Genomic DNA, 18178 nt, shown 5'->3' on the forward strand with positions numbered 1-18178 from the left:
ATTGTTTTTTGCTCACCATGCTTGATTAGGCTATCCCAGCATTACTTGAAAGAAGTGGTCAACAGTTTAAACTAACGACATTTTCCAAGACCTTTTGAAATTCAAAAATGCTACCCATGAACAGGAATATCTTTAAGGGTGTAGGAGAGGCTTTTTAGGACAATACTGAGAAATCATGATCAAAATGTATACTGAACATTATGGCCAACCTAGATACTGGTATTTCCCTTGACAAACCCTGGGTAGGGAAATTGTTCAGGTAAGGGCAGCAGTGGATCTTCTGGAGCCAGAACAAGGCAGCCACAGCGGTCAAATCTTAGTAAAGAAACAGGGGCAAAGTGTTGGCAGATGCAGAGCCTTCTATATTCCCACAGTTGTTTCACACTATACAATGGATGTACTTCCAATATTATTAGAAGAACCCAAGCTAAAGATACCATCTTGCTGGGGTAAGGATTTGTTAAAATCATGGAGATCCAATTTGGGATGGACCAGTTCATTCTTATTTACCCAACATGAGTATTGGAAGTAATACCCTTGCTCCCTTTAGAAGAGTGGGACTAGGTGTATTACTCCACACACTCAAAAAAGAGAATTTCCCATTATGTTTGAAATACAAACCTGTGCCAATGACTGGATGAGGGCAGCTATATGGGCTATAGCATGCTGCCCTTAATCAAAGCATAGAGGTCTCAGACACTGGTGGTTATGTGGGTTCAACGATGATAGTAAATGGGGAAAATCGCCTCTATAATAGGCCTCCAGAGATAAAGCTCTGGGAAAGTCAAAGACTCATCTCACAGTCTACTGAGGTGGAAATCCTAAGAAAACAGTCTACAGAAACTTGATTTCTACAAATTATGTAATAGAAAAAATTGGTTTTACAGGGATAGACTGAACACCTAAGTAGTGTTAAAATAAACGGTAATACTGTAGAGTTAACAACTCTGAAAGAAACTGAAATAAACCATTTTCGACAACTCAAGCTGATCAATGATGTAACAAGAAGACCCAGCACCATCCTTACCTGACAGAATATTCCAGCATATCCCTCTGGGCATCGACAGTGGAAACCATTGACTAGGTCTTCACAGTGTCCTCCATTTTGACAAGGATTACTTAGGCACTCATTCAGTTCAATCTCACAATTCTTTCCAATGAATCCACGAGGGCAAATGCAGTGGTAACCATTTAGTTCATCCTGGTTGCACAAAGCAGGAGAAAAAAATTCACTTGATTGCATACGTTAGTAAAGACCAACAACGTGAAAGTGTTTTTTTAAACATTACTATGGTAAAAAGGCCGATTAAACGCAAGAATATATCAACTTCTGTACGTAACCTAAATTGCATTTTGAGAGGTTTTATAAATTACCTTGCAAATTCCTCCGTGTTGACACTGCCCACGACAATCATTAACATCTACAGACAAAACAATGAAAGTCATTTAACTGATGTCAAACGAAACTAATTTGTCATAATATCGTTCTAACAAAGCAGAACATCACAAACTACAGACATTCAAAACCAAGCAGTGCCAAAAATGTAAGTTGTGAATAAGATTTAGAGCATCTTTTTGTTGATGAAGGAGAGGTAAAGTGAGAAAGGAAGTATGAAGGTGTTATTCTCAGAGTTTGTTATGAAAAATAAAAAAATTTAACAAGCAACCTGGTTTGCATTATTGAACAGTAATGCAAACCAGGTTGCTAGTCAACGTCTTTTTATTCCCCATCTACTACAGAACATACACGATCAAGCCCGTACGGCGTGTACGAGAGAGATAATTTTGAGTCCTGATTTTTCGAGAAAGAAGGGACAGATATAAAACGGGACAGATGAAGGGGAACAGGTCAGCGATAAAGATCTCATAAGAAAGTCTCAAAGGTTAAGAAAGACAAAGAAAGAAACAAAATAATACAGAACAAGCAACTGTGCAAATGCGCCTATAATGCCACTAAGTGGTTGGAGTGGCAATTGGAGAACACAGGATCTGACAGGTAAGCGGATATAGGCGACCATGCTATACCGAGTGCATTTTAGGACCACCGCACAAGCTGTTATGTACTATTTAAAACTGTATTTTCACGCTTTATTTGGTTGCAAAATCGCAACGCTTGGGTATTAAATCATCCACAAGGATAACGGAATTTAAACAAATTAGAAAACGTGAAATGAACAACTCAGACCTGTACAAAACAGGCTGAAATAAACATAGGACACAAACAGACAAGTCACACGTCTTTCAATGCTTGGTAAAAGTTTGAACAGGATTTACAGGTGGTTCTGCAATGAGACATGCAGGGCACTCCCCCCACAGGGCAATGAAATATACATGATATTGTATTTAGAGCCATTTATGACAAATGTCTTGATCTGTGCTCGTGGCCACAGGTACACCCAACAACGAATATACAACTTCCACCAGTGGGTCAGATTTAGTGCTTCTCCAGCACTGGATAGGTTATAGATTCACAATCTTGAATTATTCCTCGAGTAAATATGTTATGTCAGGTCACAACATCACGACTTATTTTGTATTAAAGGCTAAATGTGAATATTATCCCCAAGAGTTGGTAAATGGACTTTCAAATGACACAAGTCTACAAATTAGGCCATGTGATCTAAACAAGTAATGGTTGCATCTCTTTCCTATTTTCTGTAAGAATAATTCATTAAAATCATTCAGTAAATACTAACTGATATGACAATTTACTCCTGTCCATCCTCGAATGCAGTCACAGTAATATCCACCAATCAGATTTCTGCAAGAGTAAGCATTAACACAGGGTTTCCCCTCACACTCATTAGCATCTGTGAAACAAGACAAAAGAAAGCAGGTAAAGAACACAGCAAGACTCCATTCCACCAAGCAGGTATGACATGCACATGCAAGTATCTCAATATATTACAGTACAATTGTTAAGGCCACAACAAATGTTTAAGCTGTAAAAACAAATCGACTTCTACAATTTGCCAGCAAAAGATGAACAGATTTAATCTGATGAAATGATCATTCTAAGTGAAAATAGTAGACAGAGCCACAAACGGAAACATCTCATATTATCATAATCAGCAACAACGTTGTTTGTGGGAGGGAAAAAAAGGGAGGCAAGAATTGCAAGGAGAGGTGTGACAATCAGTAAATACTGTTCTGTGTTTTTGTGAGCAGCTCCTACGAAAAACCGCTCCCAAATCAATAAACACTTTTTAAAGTGCGAGCAATTGAGTCTCCAAACGAGGATAAGGAAGACTTTTTTTATGCTGGTGTAATTTTCTTCTATGTGCCTAACATGGAGTCCAAGAAACCACGTTTAACCTATGGGAAACACCAGTACCCTTCTTTTAATCTGCATATTTTCCTTTTCTAGAGACATAGTAACAGAAAAGGTGACGCTGTGAAAATATCAAAGGAAGTCCATCAATGATGTAGATTAATCGGGGGTGATAATAAAGAAGATTCAAACATGATAAGAGACAGTAAGGGTTGGGAAAATATTTTGAAAAAACATCTCTCTCTTCTAGAAAGAATGGGAGCTGAGGCTTTCTGAAACTATGTTACTATACGACAAATAGTCAAGTTAAAAAGAGAACATTGTGGGTAAAAACCGGGCATATTAAGGGAAGCAATGAGAAATTGCAATTCCCGGAGCCCACATCAAGAACATATCCCGTACGGAGGAAGCATTTGGAAAGGGAAGCAGACATCTACGGCATAAGAAAGCGTCTCACCATGAATTTACATGTACTACAATGGCACAAGTGCATAAAGTGTTACACACGGTGTGGGTTGTGAAAATCCTGGGAGATAAAAGTGAGGGCACAAAAGTTGGGAAGGCTAGGAAAATGTATAGGAACATTCTGCCTCTTGAGCAAGATGGTGAGAGAGAAACATTTATACTAGGCATAACTTCTAGAAATAGAAACAGGCCCAGTCTCACAAATTAAATACCAGCAGAAAGGTTTTATATATGACAATATAAGTATAGATAAAAAAAATATCAATATTGGGCATTAAAAATCGGACTGGCCTTTGAAGAGGGAATGCAGGAACTAATCAATTCTTCATAGTTTGTAACATAAACCATATAACAAAGCTTATTATTTGGTATAAAATGGTGAAAGGTAGGCTTCACAGGACAAGATTCAGTAATTGATCAGAATGTTTGCAGGATATTATAAGTGAGGCTATCAAGACGGTTAATTTGGTGGGATTCGACCGCTGTAATAATTTAGATTACTTGAATATTTGTTATGTTGCTCAAAATACAAATACAATATAGCAAACCGAGCATTTCAACTACTTTGGATTGAGCTCACAGCCCAAGACTCCTCACAAACAAGGGAGCTTTCCCAATGGTTAACATCTTCGCAAATACTGCAAAGTTCCCTTATAAGTCTAAAAAGTTAAAATATTGGGAAGGAGAAAAAAGTATTGTAAAAAATTAAATCCGCTTCTAAATACGGATCTCTGGGAGACCGACTTCTATACTCTTTACTTCATTAGCCTTCTGGGCTTTAATATGCGATAACCTAATTTTAAAAAGAAACATTTATATCATGGAAATTATGTTCAGGGTGCAATTTAGGACATATATATTTTAAAGGGGTAAAATAAAGACGGCTGTTATTGTATCTATGAGAGTACAGTTTATTTTATTTTTTACACCACGTCAGAGAAAACAGTAGAGCTAGGAAGGCCAGAAAACATGATCAATATGCTTAAGATGACTAAGAAAAGAAAAATCTGATTCACGCTTGCTGGCACTTGATTCCAACAAATTTTAGGACAAATGAGAGACATTAGTTGTGGCCAATTTACAATTCCCAAATGCAATAGTGCTACACTCCGGTATCATGCAAATGTGTACTTAATCGTGTTCAGTTGCATTTGACTTCAACCGTTAAATGCATACAAGTATTAATAATCATGCCACAATTTACCAAACCCCAAAATATGGGCAAAATCATTTAAACGTCTCAGTTACGTTGGAAATTGTATTTGAAAGCCCAAATTTGAAATCAGTTCAGATGAAAACAGAAACCTGAACATAATGCAGAAATTATACAACCCGCCACCATAGTAACCACCACCAAAGCATGTAGAATTATCATCGAAATTAAGACAATTTAAAACATCATTATGGTTGCATGTAGAACGAGTTTTTGCTAGACGAACAGTACTTGCAAACAAATTGGCTCGGAGCAATCCAGTTCAAACATTCAATACACAGCTATCTCGAGGAACCATCGTCACAGGATAACTTGTTAAAAGGCTTCACATATCTCTTACGCCAATACATTATTCATTTGTTAAGAGCTACGTCAACATTTCCTTTTCAGAGTAACCTACAGCAATTACTTACCAAGATGGCAGGTTGCTCCAATCCACTGAGGCGGACATATGCACTCAAATCCATTAACAAGATCGATACACGTACCTCCACGTGCACAAGGATTTGAAATGCATTCATCAAGATCTATAAAAAAGAAAGAAATCTGCAAATATGACTTTACACACAGCACAACACTCTGAGCATGCTACACAGAAAAACAAATAAACATTTCCAACTCACTAACCAAATAGCATGAATTAACAGACCGTGTAAATAAGAACGTAAAATCTCGGTGTTTTTGGTTTATCTGTAAAACTACTGTCAATACTTCCTACATTCAACTAATTGATATTGAGATGTGGTTAAATTCGCAAAGATCTTCATTTTACAAACGGCATTCTTCATTTTCCCAGAGTACTAATGCATTTGTAGCTTTAAGGTTGCATGTTTTGGAATAGTGATGGGACAGTCATTCCAGACAGTTTAAAACTTTGCAATAGTTTGCCCTGGGCAGCCCTGTCCATTCAAGGGTAAGGTGACATGATCTCCCTTTTTCAGTCACTGGCATGTCAGCCTGTTAAATAGTGGAGCATTTCAGGTGAGATTATCAAGTATATGGTGGGACAAAATGACTAAACACTAAATCGAACGTAGACACATTCAGATATTGGAGAATTTATGAGAAGCCTGGGATGAATATTAAGGTACTGAGATCGAAATGCTTTCAAAGCATCTAAATCGATATGGTAGATTGTTTAGATCTGTCAAACAATAATGTGCAGTGTGTATTCGAGGTAGAAGATTGCTCTATGGTACACTAACTGATGAATCATGCAAGCTAACTTCACTTTGCGAGTCCCGTAAGCTACTAAAAGTTAGACTATGGGGATAAAAAGCTGTCTGACATTTTATCACAGGATGTCATTTTTTTTTTCCATGCTTGAGAAGACATTAATGATGGTACAAATAATCAAGCTATGACCTAGCCAAATGATTGCCAGTGACTCTTGATCAATCATATATATCCTGAGAACAAGGAAAAAGTGAATGTTACATATAATGCATTATTCAAAGTTCTGAATCATAATAATCTTTAGCGCACTTACCAATCGCACAAGTAGGCCCACTCCATCCTGGTGGACAGTGACATTCAAAGCCAGAGTTGATTTCATGGCAGATTCCTCCATTAGCACAGGGGCTGGACACACAGGCGTGTTCCGCTAAAATACAATATCAACATAAATTGAATTGTGCAAATATTTTCTGAAGCAGATGTAAACACTTAGAATAAGCACATTTATTAAAAAACAATAAAACAAAAAGCCTAATGCGGCAGGTGATATTTGCAGCAGACATACGCAGTACAACTTCATGTTAAACCAGCTAAGTGAATACAACCCAGTAACTGGTGAAACCAGAGTTTGTAAAATTTGATTTATCTTGGAGTATACACTACATAAGTATTCTTTTGGTTATGTAAAGGACACATCTATCCACTTACAGGCATAAGGAATAGATTAACATACATTTTATTCCCAATTCTTTCATGTCGCAATCTCAAGATTGAAATCACCTGAAGGTGAAAGAAAAACATATCTTGTTCCCAAGCAAATAGTCCCTTTGAAAACATGGCCTGTAACCTCATTCTTATTGTGGTGATTTTATATTACCGACATTTTTGTGTTGTATAAATAACATTTTATACCTGTAACAAGTAAAGATACTAATTAAAAAGTAAATATGTAAATTAATCCTCCTGCAGTAACATAGATGAACTCGGGTATGATTACAGACCGAATTATGGGTCTACTGAGTAGGTGATCTCCATAGGTTTGAAGAAATAGAGAGACATGGTCGAGTTTATGGAGCGGTCAGAGAAGTTTCCTTTGGATTAAATTTGTCTAATGCAGTTCTATAAAATCCTAAACATTATTATTCATATTACAAGCATAAAAGGAGGCCTCAATTTGTGTATTCATGGAACAAAATGAAGACAAATATAAGTATTAGGACTGGAGAGGGAACTAAGATAGAATTTTGAGACATCTCTTAAAATGCATTTTTTAATCAATTTAGCCAGGAGTTGCTAACTGGAGAAAAGTCAGGGGTTGTTCAAGTCATTCCGGTCAGTGCCCGTTTCTTTTACTAAGGGGGATACTTGGCTCATCTTTAGGCATTCAAGGAGAGATCCCTGTTGGAGAGATGCATTCACTATTTTCAATGGATTGGTGGCTCTCTTTTAGTAGGTGGGAGGGAATGGGATCGTCAAAATGTATGGTAGGTTTCATTGAATGAATGTTTTTCTGTATTTTCCCCTCAGATCGGTCTGAAATTGTGCCAGAAGGCACAGTTCTTCCTAGGGGCCGATGGGGTGCACTAGTCCGTATTCAAGATGTGTGTTTGGATGAGGATGGTGGATTCACTAGGTTGGGGACTCTCTTGGCTGGGAATACAGTTGATTATGGGAACGGTCTCATTTAAGAAAACTGTTGCATCAATGTCATGATGCAACCGCCATCTTATATGAGTGGGCTTCCTATGTTTGCGGTCCTGAATTGTAAAAATTATCTCTAATTACAGTTTATGGTATTAATTCTCACTAGGATACTCTGTAAAGGCCCTCGTAAAGAAGGCTACCTACTTGGCCCTATCCCATACCTACGCCACTCTATTCATCCTATTTTAGGCCAGAGTAAATGGCTGACACAGGATCAGCCCGTAAAAGGATCTTTTCAGTGTTGCTTGAGTTTTCCCCCCCCACATCTAGGTCATCACAGGTCGCATCTGCATCATGTCAGAACACAAAAGGGGGCCTTAATCAGATGCTGAAAGCGCTACTTGGGCTACCCCATCACTTACAGGTCATCTTGGGTCACTGTGACCATGGATTATATGGGATATATGCCCATTGCCCAACATCACCTCAAGCATGTACAGCGAGGCAGAAACAAACCACCAGACAAGCCATCATACTCAGGATCATCTCGGATACCAGGAGATCCTGGTTTCACCATCTCTCAGATAGTGTTTTTCACAGCAGGTGAACTGGATTCACCCTCCACTCTCCTTCTGTCTTCTTCACCGCCACCAACCATAACTACTCTCTCTCTGCACCCTGTGCTGCATTCGTTTTCCCTCTTGAGAAAGTGCAGAAAAGATCTCAACACGTCTCAAAAAAAAAAAAACATGCTGCATGCAGATAGTATAAAATATAGAACAAAAATGGAGAAATGCTGTATAGATGCTATAAAACAATAATACTTAACACGACCCTAAGAATAACTATGTAACATATGCCCCTTATATACAGGTTATAATGTTTGTCAATACAGGGCCAAGGAATATAGGGAGCCGAGCATCACACCCGATACAAGCGTTGATTATTTACTAAAGTGATAAAGGATTTATCAGTGCCTAAGTTACCCGTGCTTTCATGTGGTGCTCTGGTACTGGTTTTTGGAAGCAAGGTTTTTTTTTATCATTCGATTTTAACCCAGAACAAAACCGAGAAGGGCAGAAAAGGGGAATATACGGATTATAACAAAAATATAGGAAAACATGATGAAGTGAAACATTTAGGATGATAGATACTGCAAGAGTGACAAAAAGAGACCAGAAGTGTAGGGAGATGTAAGGAAAAGGACACTAAGTGGTATCAAGAGTAGGCAGACCGGGTTTTCTGGTTCTTAAACAGCAGGCTCATCAGAAAAAGTTTGGTTCAGTACATCTATTTTTTATTTCACTTTTACAAATTAGGCACTGGCTATCTAATGTTGGCTACAGCATAATTATTTTCCTTATCAATCCTTTGATCTATTAATGCAAACCAATACAAAAACGGCACTGGGCACTAGGAGGCCCTTCAATGTGATGTCCATTTTGGACCTAATGATTAGAAATGTTGAGGGTGAATTATACACAACACTCTTTCGCAAGACCACATAATTTAACACTTCCAGCTTATTCCAGCCACTACCCCAGAGCACTTTGGGATTCCCTACCGTATTCCCAAACTTTGAGGTTTCAAAGAAAAAGTTTAAAAAAAAACGTTAAGGAAGCTGAGACATGAAAATCAAAATTACTGGCCAAGTGGTACCCCTGGAAACGAATCAACAGGTCCTTAAAGAGGGGGGAGGTACAGTCCACTTGAGGTATTACTCTCTCCCAAACCCAAGGAGGGAACAGACAAAATAGTGTGTTTGACTACATTTTCACCCATTTCAAACATTATAAAGAAAATAATTGTTTTTCATTGGCACTCCCCAAAAACGGGTGATTTGGCATTGGGGCGTCCTCTTTTTGCTTTAAAAAAAGAATAAAAACATTGTCAGAGCATGCATCCCACCATCTAGTAGTCATCTCACACTACATGATTTCTGGGGCTCAACACCACTGGTGGGTCATCACAAATGCAGTGATTGCAGTGTGTGTGAGTGTGTGTGACTACGCGGTTAAATCGAAAGAATTTGTACACAATACTGTACGCGCTGGCCTCAAAGATTTCTCCAACTGTAATATTACAAATGTAATTTATGCAATCACGTGTCCTTGTAATTTGATATATATTGGCCAAACCACCCAGAAAACACGAATAAGGATTTTCCAACATAGAAGTCATCTGAGATGCAAAGTCCCCACAGCTCCATTGGTTGAACATTTCAATACCCTGGGACACATTGAAAATGACATCCTGTGGCAATTGATTGAAGTTGTGAAAATGCCTGAACGTGGAGGTGACACCACTGCAATTCTGCATGAAGTGGAACTCATATAGATTCTCAAAATGCACAGCTTCCATGAGGGATTGAACAGAATGGAAGACTGGACAGCTCTGATCTAAGACATCCTATTCTTTATGAATATACTGTGAAATTCCTTTGCTTGAAAAAAAAAACGAGTTTGGTATACATGGGCAGCTTAGAAGGTATATATTTCGTCATATGTTTTTCACCCTGGTTGTTTGAAACTTCTCTTGGATCTCATGGTTTTTTTCTCTACAGTCTTTAAGATATCAGATATTTTTTTGCCTTTTTACTGAATATATATATATCTAACCCCATGTCCAGGAGTACTTTCTCCCACACTTCTAATTACTACCAATTGTAAATTGTCATACTACCTTGATGAACGTAATATGTTTCACTCCAATTTCCTAACTGGTGCTCCATACTATGTTGATCCCCCGATTCTGGACAGAACAGATTATATAACGTGGGACTCTACATTATGCCCCTTTTGAGGATTTATGATTGGCTGCTCTGTATCAGACACTGCCTGCTCCCTATTGTGGATGGTAGATTGGAAACTACCTTGGTATTAGCAATTCATAACACACAATCAAGTGCAGCATCTACCTGTATTTGATTCCCAGAATTCATTTTTATTTAAATTCCAGATTTATGCATCCAGGATTCTCCCAGTCTTACTCAGCCACCCACTGACTTCTTAGAAGACGCTGCGATAAGTGCAAGCGCTTCCTATTTTGTCAGCCCTCCTACATTATTAGTTATTATTACCAGCATACGGCATGTGCTATATTCCTAAAGAACTTCACAAGTTTTAGGAGGTCGATGTCGCCTCCCTGTATAACTTATCCTTGTACAAGTTGCATGATGAGATATGTTTTTTCCCTTTTCTTCCTTACTTTCTTCTACAGGTGTTATTCTCGCTTATTATTTATATTCTCTGCATATAAATGACGTAATCAGGCATATATGTATGTTGTCCTGACGATGATCCTGCATTATAAACAGATCGAAACGTCGACCTAAAATACATTCGGCCCTCTAAATATGTGCATATGACTTTGGGGTGCAGTAGTGTGCTGTTCCATCAACAAGTGACCTTTATTGTGTACATTAATGGTCACCTAATGTTCCTTGCCTGTTTATTTCGTGATTTTAAAACTTGATGCGGACTACCCCAGAGGGGTTTATCTCCTATATTTTGCTTAATGTAGAATAACATTTGTACTACACATCCAACACATTCCTGGATATTATTATTTTCTCCAGAGCACTGTTTCTTATCTATTTACATAGGGACCGTTGTTCCTTAAAATACAAACTACACTTGGTCCCTTTTGATTCTTGGGGTTCCCTCGTGAAAACATTTACATATTTCCAGATGAATTCTTGCACAAGGCTCCACTGTGTTTACGCAACATGGACTACAAGTAACATATTACTTCTGCAAGGAAATTGTGGTATTTATTAAACATCCTCTAGATCGAATGTATAAAAACACTGTGTTTAAGTTAAATATATAGGTGATCATATGTAGGTCATCGCACTATGTCTGTTGTTCCACTTCTTTGAAATGTTATGACTTTATTTTCAATAGGCGTTTTAGTGCTGCAAAGCATGTTCTCACACAGGTGGACACTACAAAGAACTTTGGGAGACACAAATTAGGACCAAGAGGAAAAAGCTAAACATGTTATATGTTCCTTTGCACCAGTGAGTTTAAAAAACTATTTTTCAAGATACATAATGATGCAGGATTCGCCACCATGTTGACTCCTAATACTCCTATTGAGGATAGAAATTAGACTGTAAACCTATTTTGTAACAAGCTTTCGATCTCCTGTGTTTTAACAGGATAACCAAGGAACTGGGAGGAAATTTACCACTATAACTATCGGTTTAGAATATTCTGGAAAAAGGAATTCAAGATGTTTCACTTTGAGGGCAAATACTTACATCTTTAAAAAACACTTGGAAGAAAGCACAATTCAGTTTATTAATGGCAAAAAAGGAGAGCCCTACAAAATACACAGCAGAGGATAAATACACTGATGTAGACTGCTGACTCAAAATATTCAATCACTTAAGTTTACTTTCAATTTCAAGTACAAAATTGAAATACCAATTTCACAGGTCTTTCCAGAGTAGCCGTCTGGGCAGGCACACAGATATTCGCCAGGTTCAGAATTCATGCAGGTTCCTCCATTTGAACAAGGATGATGATTACCACAGTAGTTTAAGTCTGGACAGAGAAAAATATGCTATGGTCATAAGTAAATAAAATTAAAAAAGGAACATAAATTCAGCAACACAGCCAATCAATCAAGGTTTAATAAAAATAAGATGAATGCATTCTGAAATATATTTCGTGTTGTAATATATTTGAGTTAAACCACCTAGACATATCGGTTTCACTAAGCAAAGGCCCTCCCCTTATCAACTGCAAAACATATCAGATGTTTGTATCGGTAATTCATGATTTTGGACTTTCAAACCATAGCGGTCATCAAATATAATGTATAAAATGTAGTAACTAAACTGGCGATGGCTTCCAAAAGAAAACATGGTTATTGAGTTTAATAAAAAATTAATATGTGTCACAATACCTTTGTCACAGAGTATACCGCCCCAATTGGTTTCACAATTGCATTTCCATGGAGCATGACAACTGCCGTGCACGCAGCCAGGGTAGGGGACGCATTCCGTGCAGTACTGTCCTTGCCATCCATAGTGACACCTACAGAAAAAAAACAGAGTAATGTCAATGAGGTGCATGCTGATCATTATCATTCAATGATCATCAGTATGCTAACGAATTCAAGACCATGCTATATGACTCACCTGTAAGAAGGAAATATTCAACGCATAGGGCACAATAAAATCAATGTTGCCTAACATTTAGCAATATACATTGAGTTGTACCGGTTAACAAAGGGTGGGTGGAATAAAACAGAGGGGGGAAAACACACAAACCTTATAAACTATAATTTTAAGGAAAATCTAAATAGAACGGCTTATAAAGAAAATACTGGAAACAGTATTTTTCATAGTAGCGGCCATGCAATCTTTGAAATCGAGTTTCCTTTCATTATGTAACACAATTTCTAGTTTTATTGACATTTTTGATAAGGTTAACCAATTCTTGAGTACTTAACACTAAGAGTTAAGCACTCTCACTGCTCTAGGAGGGTTTTGGATTTGGGAGATGTACATAGATTTGAACTCTACAACTAAGGCACAGTTAAGAAGCCAAAGTTGCAATTTGCATATTTTGGAAGGCCATGTCAGTAATGTCAATCCCCCAAAGCTTGTTCCAATTCAATTTATCATAATATGTATACTATTAATATCATAATCTACAAGACACACGAAGTGCAACAAACCATGCACATGAAATATAACAGAAAGTACAATGTCAAAAAAACCCTAAACGAAATAAAAACCATCAGCAAAACCTTTGCAGAAGGAAAATTAATTAGCATGCCCTCCTAGAATTACACCTGTAAAAACATTATCTAAACTAAAGAATGTAATTGTTTCCTATATCTACAAGACAAATCTTGAGGGAATTGCAATAGGACAACTTAAAACAAAACGTATTAAATGTCTAGCTTTAATTCCAGTCATCAAATATCAGTTGTTGCTTCTAGACACAACTACTGTTTTACATTGCCTAGGCTACGCAGAAAAACTCTGACTACAATAAACGGATTCATTCTACTCACTGTATGTTGCAAGGCAACATCAAACGTTCTCACTCCTTCCACACAAAAAAAGGAATAACCACTTGCAGTCCTTTATAGATGGGGGAAGTGAAAGGAAAGGCAATATTATTTAATGGGTGAGGACATCACACTTAAAAGAGGAAAACCTGTTCTCAACAGGAGCTGAAATTGATACCCAGGCTGTTTTAATGGAAATACCTCACAGGTGGTGTGAGCTTTTGAGTCAACCCTGTGGTCCATAGACAACAACCACCCCAAGGCTCTGAAGCTACTTTGGGTGGATGATTGGGTTCATCATTGCCCAAAGGTTGGGCAGCCAGTGTGCAGGTTAATAGACAAGGAGGATACCCTTGTACACTTTAAGCACAGTGAGTGCGGTGATGCCCTCAGCAGTCTCTTGGTGAGGTTAAACCTTTCAATGAGGACTCTCACTTCCCTTTTTATGGAGGTCGATAGAGAATGTGCAATAGACTATATCATGGCTTCAGAGGTATTGTGTACTTGGTTGGAAGTTATAGAGGTTTTATTCTTGGGTTGCGTGGTCATGCGATGCAGTCCTCCTGCCTGAAATTAGAGGGGGTAATTAAACCCAGGGCAAGGGTAGAACTTAAGCCGGTGCAAGGGAGGACAAACAGCTTCGCATTAAGAAGGGAAAAGGTGGCAAAAGCTAATTTGCTTGAAGGTGCCTTTAACTGCAAACATGCAGAGGATTTTGTATCCTTGGACCTGAAAGTGATCCCATCGCAGGTTATCCCGACTTTCCTTGATGTTATGTCGAACATAAATCAAGCTCGCTCACTGGAATGTTGCCGCATTAAGCTGCATAGTCAGGGTTGGTTTGATTCACCCTGTACAAAAGCTCAGGCTAATTTACATCTGGCCTTGCACACAGACCCGGAAGATAGGGAACTTGTTAGAAGATCACATGCATTACATAAAGAGGCTGGGGTAGCTAGGACAACGGAGCTGAAGGAGAGGGCATAGGAGAACCTTCAGACAGCTAGCTTTGTTAAAGAAGGTGCGGGCTGCTTGAAGGTGTTAATAGCCTCCTATTTGAGGGGCCCTATTGCCCCATCTAGAGATGTACATATACCAGAATCAAGGTGGATAAAACATTTTTCAATGATATATTCGAGTTCTGATGAGTCTACTGAAGTTGGTGACACCAATGACCAAGGCACAGATGCTACCCTTTTGGTTTTTGATTTTGAAGAAGTACAGAGGGCGAATGTAGCAGGGGTAAGGCTCCCAGCCCTGACGGGTTACGAGCTGATGTTTTCATGGACGGTCAACCTTGATGGGTGCCTTTACTTGTGAACGTGCTGAACGCCATCACATGAGTGGGTTCACTGGTGACAAAGAAAAATTCCATCATAGTTCCAATCTATAAAAAGGGAGATGAGTCACACCGAAAGAACTACAGACCCATATCACAGCTTGATTCCACCACCAAGATAATGGGTAGTATTCTGTTGCAAAGACTGGAGGACTGGGCTGAGCCCAACAACATTTTTGTAGAAACCCAGTATGGTTTCAAGAAGAGGCTAGGCACCATTGATCAAAGCCTAAACCAGAGTATTGTAATAGGCAAATATGCTGTTGACAAGAAACATTCTATGTTCCTGGCATTCATGGATCTAAAAGCTGCTTTGATTGTGTTGCACAATCCAAGCTTTGGGCACTCATGTGTGAGATGGGTATAGTGGATGCTATTATTACCGTCATCAGACAGTTATACTCAGAGGGAAGGGCCTGTGGGTGCTACAGCCAGGAGAGAGAACACACAACAACGTTCAATATTAAAAGGGGGTGAGGCAAGGGTGAGTTATTGCCCCCTTTCTCTTCTCCCTATATACCAACAGAGTAGAAGAAAGCACTTGTGGGGAGAGCCAGAAATGTTTCGTACATCAGCAAGCATCCCCTTTGAAAACTCCTCTGTGTGGACAATGTAGTGCTCGTGGCAAGAGCTGGAAGAGCGCTTCAGGGTCTAATAGAGACTTTACAGTTTTTATGAAGGAGCTAGACCTACAGGTCAACGACAGTAAAACTTTAATTTTGACCTGTGGGAATAGAAAAAAGAAGATCCTTGTCTCTTGCATCAACAGTTTTAGGGTCAGTGACGACAAGTTTTTCATACTAGGGTATCGTCTTTGACGCAAAGTACTTTTAGAAGCAGATGGTGTCAAACAGAGCGGTCATAATACAGAGGAACATTCTGGCTTTGCTAAGCTGCAGTAAGAAATTAGGGATGAAACCTGTGCACGAGTTGTTGACCATTCATGCAGCTAAATCTGTGGCAACAGCCACATATGTGGCAGTCATCGGGGGCACGGTGGATGTTCATGAGATACATCGTGTTGAGGATGATTTTATAAAAAAAATCTTTTTGGACTACCATGCAGCTGCTTTAAAGCCATGTGCCATGATGAGTTAAGTATTCCCTATATTACAGATAACATCAAGATAGCCCCGCTGTTACCCTGGCATTCAATCTGGACAAGGGAAATTGCGTCGCTAAACCAATGAGTGATGGAGGATTGCCTAAAATTACATTCTGCCCTCAACAAACTTTGTATCTCATATGTTAAACTAGCTCTGGAGGAAATAGGGCTCTCTGATCTTTTCACCTCACGAACATCATGCCTCTCATGCAGTAAGGTAAAGTTGAGGCAGACATTTCTAGCCAAGGTTGGTTTAAGAAGATTGGTGTCTAACAAGAATAAAACTGCAGTATTTCTTATAGTCTAAACCCCTCCTATGTAGGTGGGCAACCCTATGTGACTGCAATCCAGAAACAGCAGCATCGCTTTGTGCTCACAAGATTCTGTCTCAACTACCTATTGGTAATGCTGGGTTACCCTGATAAATTCTACTCCGTGAAGGAGTTAGGTTTCTGCCCGTGTGATGGAACCTCCACTCAAACCAACTTGCATATCATGTTTTTCTGTTTGTTGTATGGGACCAATAAGAAAACCCTTAGTGTGCTCCTCCTTAAAAGATATAACTTAGGACAGTGTAGACCTGCCCTGCGCTTTCTGCAACAACTTGGCAGCCCTTTGGTCTGTCAGACTCCTAATCTGGCAATAACTGAGGTTAAGAAGATTTGCCCTGTCATGAAGGGTTATTGCAGGGGACGACACTTTGATTGCACCTAGTTTGTTTGGCACTTTAAGGACGCACCTGCATTTTATATTAATGCATCCATTGTAAGTGTGGATCCTAGAAAAGTCCCACGTCTCAGTATAATCGTTAAGCAATTTTTAAAAACCTTTTTATGTCTGTTGATGAATGTTTTTCTTATCAGACGTAATCTTTTAAATCTTACGGTTCCAACTGCACTCGATGTGATGTGGTACTTCAGAATTTGATATCTCAGAGTGCGGTGTGGGTTTCTCAAGACAGTTTTATCGATTAGGCGGACTTAAAGTCATTTTCTGGGAGTACAATGACCTTAAATTGGATTTTTATTTTTGTTTTAAATTCCCATGTACTTTTATGCTACGGAACCGTAGTGAAATAAATATTTTACTGACTGCCTTATACCCAGGCTACCGGTGGAAAGACCCCCAAACTAAACATTACAGAGTTGCTCTGCTGAGGTTGGTGCACGCGATGCACATAAGGACCAAAAAGACAACTGAAGCTTGGCTATAATTTGATATTTGCCAAAAGTGAATAACAAAAATCATCTGCCCCTTTAGAGCCATTAGAAAAATAATTTCTTAGTGGACAGAAAAAAATTCAGCATATACCCATATTAAGTTTAACTTTACACATAACATTTTGACATAGACAAACTCCAGATGGGTACCAGCTCGTGTTACTTTCTCCAACAGTTGTCGATGAACAAGAGCAACAGAAACATTTGCTTACAACCTTATTCACAGCTAGAGATCTGAAAGCAGCAATGCCAAAATTATAAAAGCTTCTGAAGGATAACAATCTTCAAAGAAATTAATTATCTGAGGCTTACAATTGAAATAGCTCCAGATTTTTACTCCATGTAACACTACAAACCACTGTTTTACCATTGGAAACTTTACAAAAGCGTTGAGACAAATATCAACTGCAAGTAGGAAACACCCTCCTTTAACTGAGAAGCATTAGCATATTGACGACGGTGGCCCCTGGGCTTTATTAGCATGCTCTCACATCCTGCAGCATAACAGAATATATATTTTTAATGTTAGGGCTATGATACATAATACGGTTAGATCTAACAAAATAATCCTCTTCTCTAGTGCAATATGGAGTGGATAGCTGTTAGACATGGGGGTCTCTAGGTGGCAGTGGTAGGTACCTTTGTCCAAATAGGGACCCTTGCTTCTAGTCGAGGTAAGGGGGAAACACACTGTAGATAACCCCTGCTCACCCCC

At 38.7% G+C, this 18178-nt stretch overlaps 1 protein-coding gene across 2 annotated transcripts in view; it reads right to left on the minus strand.

Annotated features, from left to right (window-relative positions):
• The window catches only part of JAG2 (jagged canonical Notch ligand 2), a 300244-nt gene that overhangs the window by 78089 nt on the left and 203977 nt on the right, over positions 1-18178 (minus strand). Inside the window, exons 6-12 of one of the 2 annotated variants that reach the window (XM_086937916.1) lie at positions 12684-12814; positions 12200-12319; positions 6439-6552; positions 5363-5476; positions 2697-2810; positions 1375-1421; positions 1028-1201 (exon numbers count right to left, since the gene is read on the minus strand). In XM_086937916.1, coding sequence (XP_086794042.1) covers positions 1028-1201; positions 1375-1421; positions 2697-2810; positions 5363-5476; positions 6439-6552; positions 12200-12319; positions 12684-12814 — 814 coding nt within the window. The remainder of the gene's footprint in view (positions 1-1027; positions 1202-1374; positions 1422-2696; positions 2811-5362; positions 5477-6438; positions 6553-12199; positions 12320-12683; positions 12815-18178) is intronic. The other variant, XM_086937917.1, reaches the window with a different exon arrangement.

Source organism: Lissotriton vulgaris, chromosome 9 (genome assembly GCF_964263255.1).
Source record: "Lissotriton vulgaris chromosome 9, aLisVul1.2, whole genome shotgun sequence".
In the NCBI taxonomy this organism is placed as follows: domain Eukaryota; kingdom Metazoa; phylum Chordata; class Amphibia; order Caudata; family Salamandridae; genus Lissotriton; species Lissotriton vulgaris.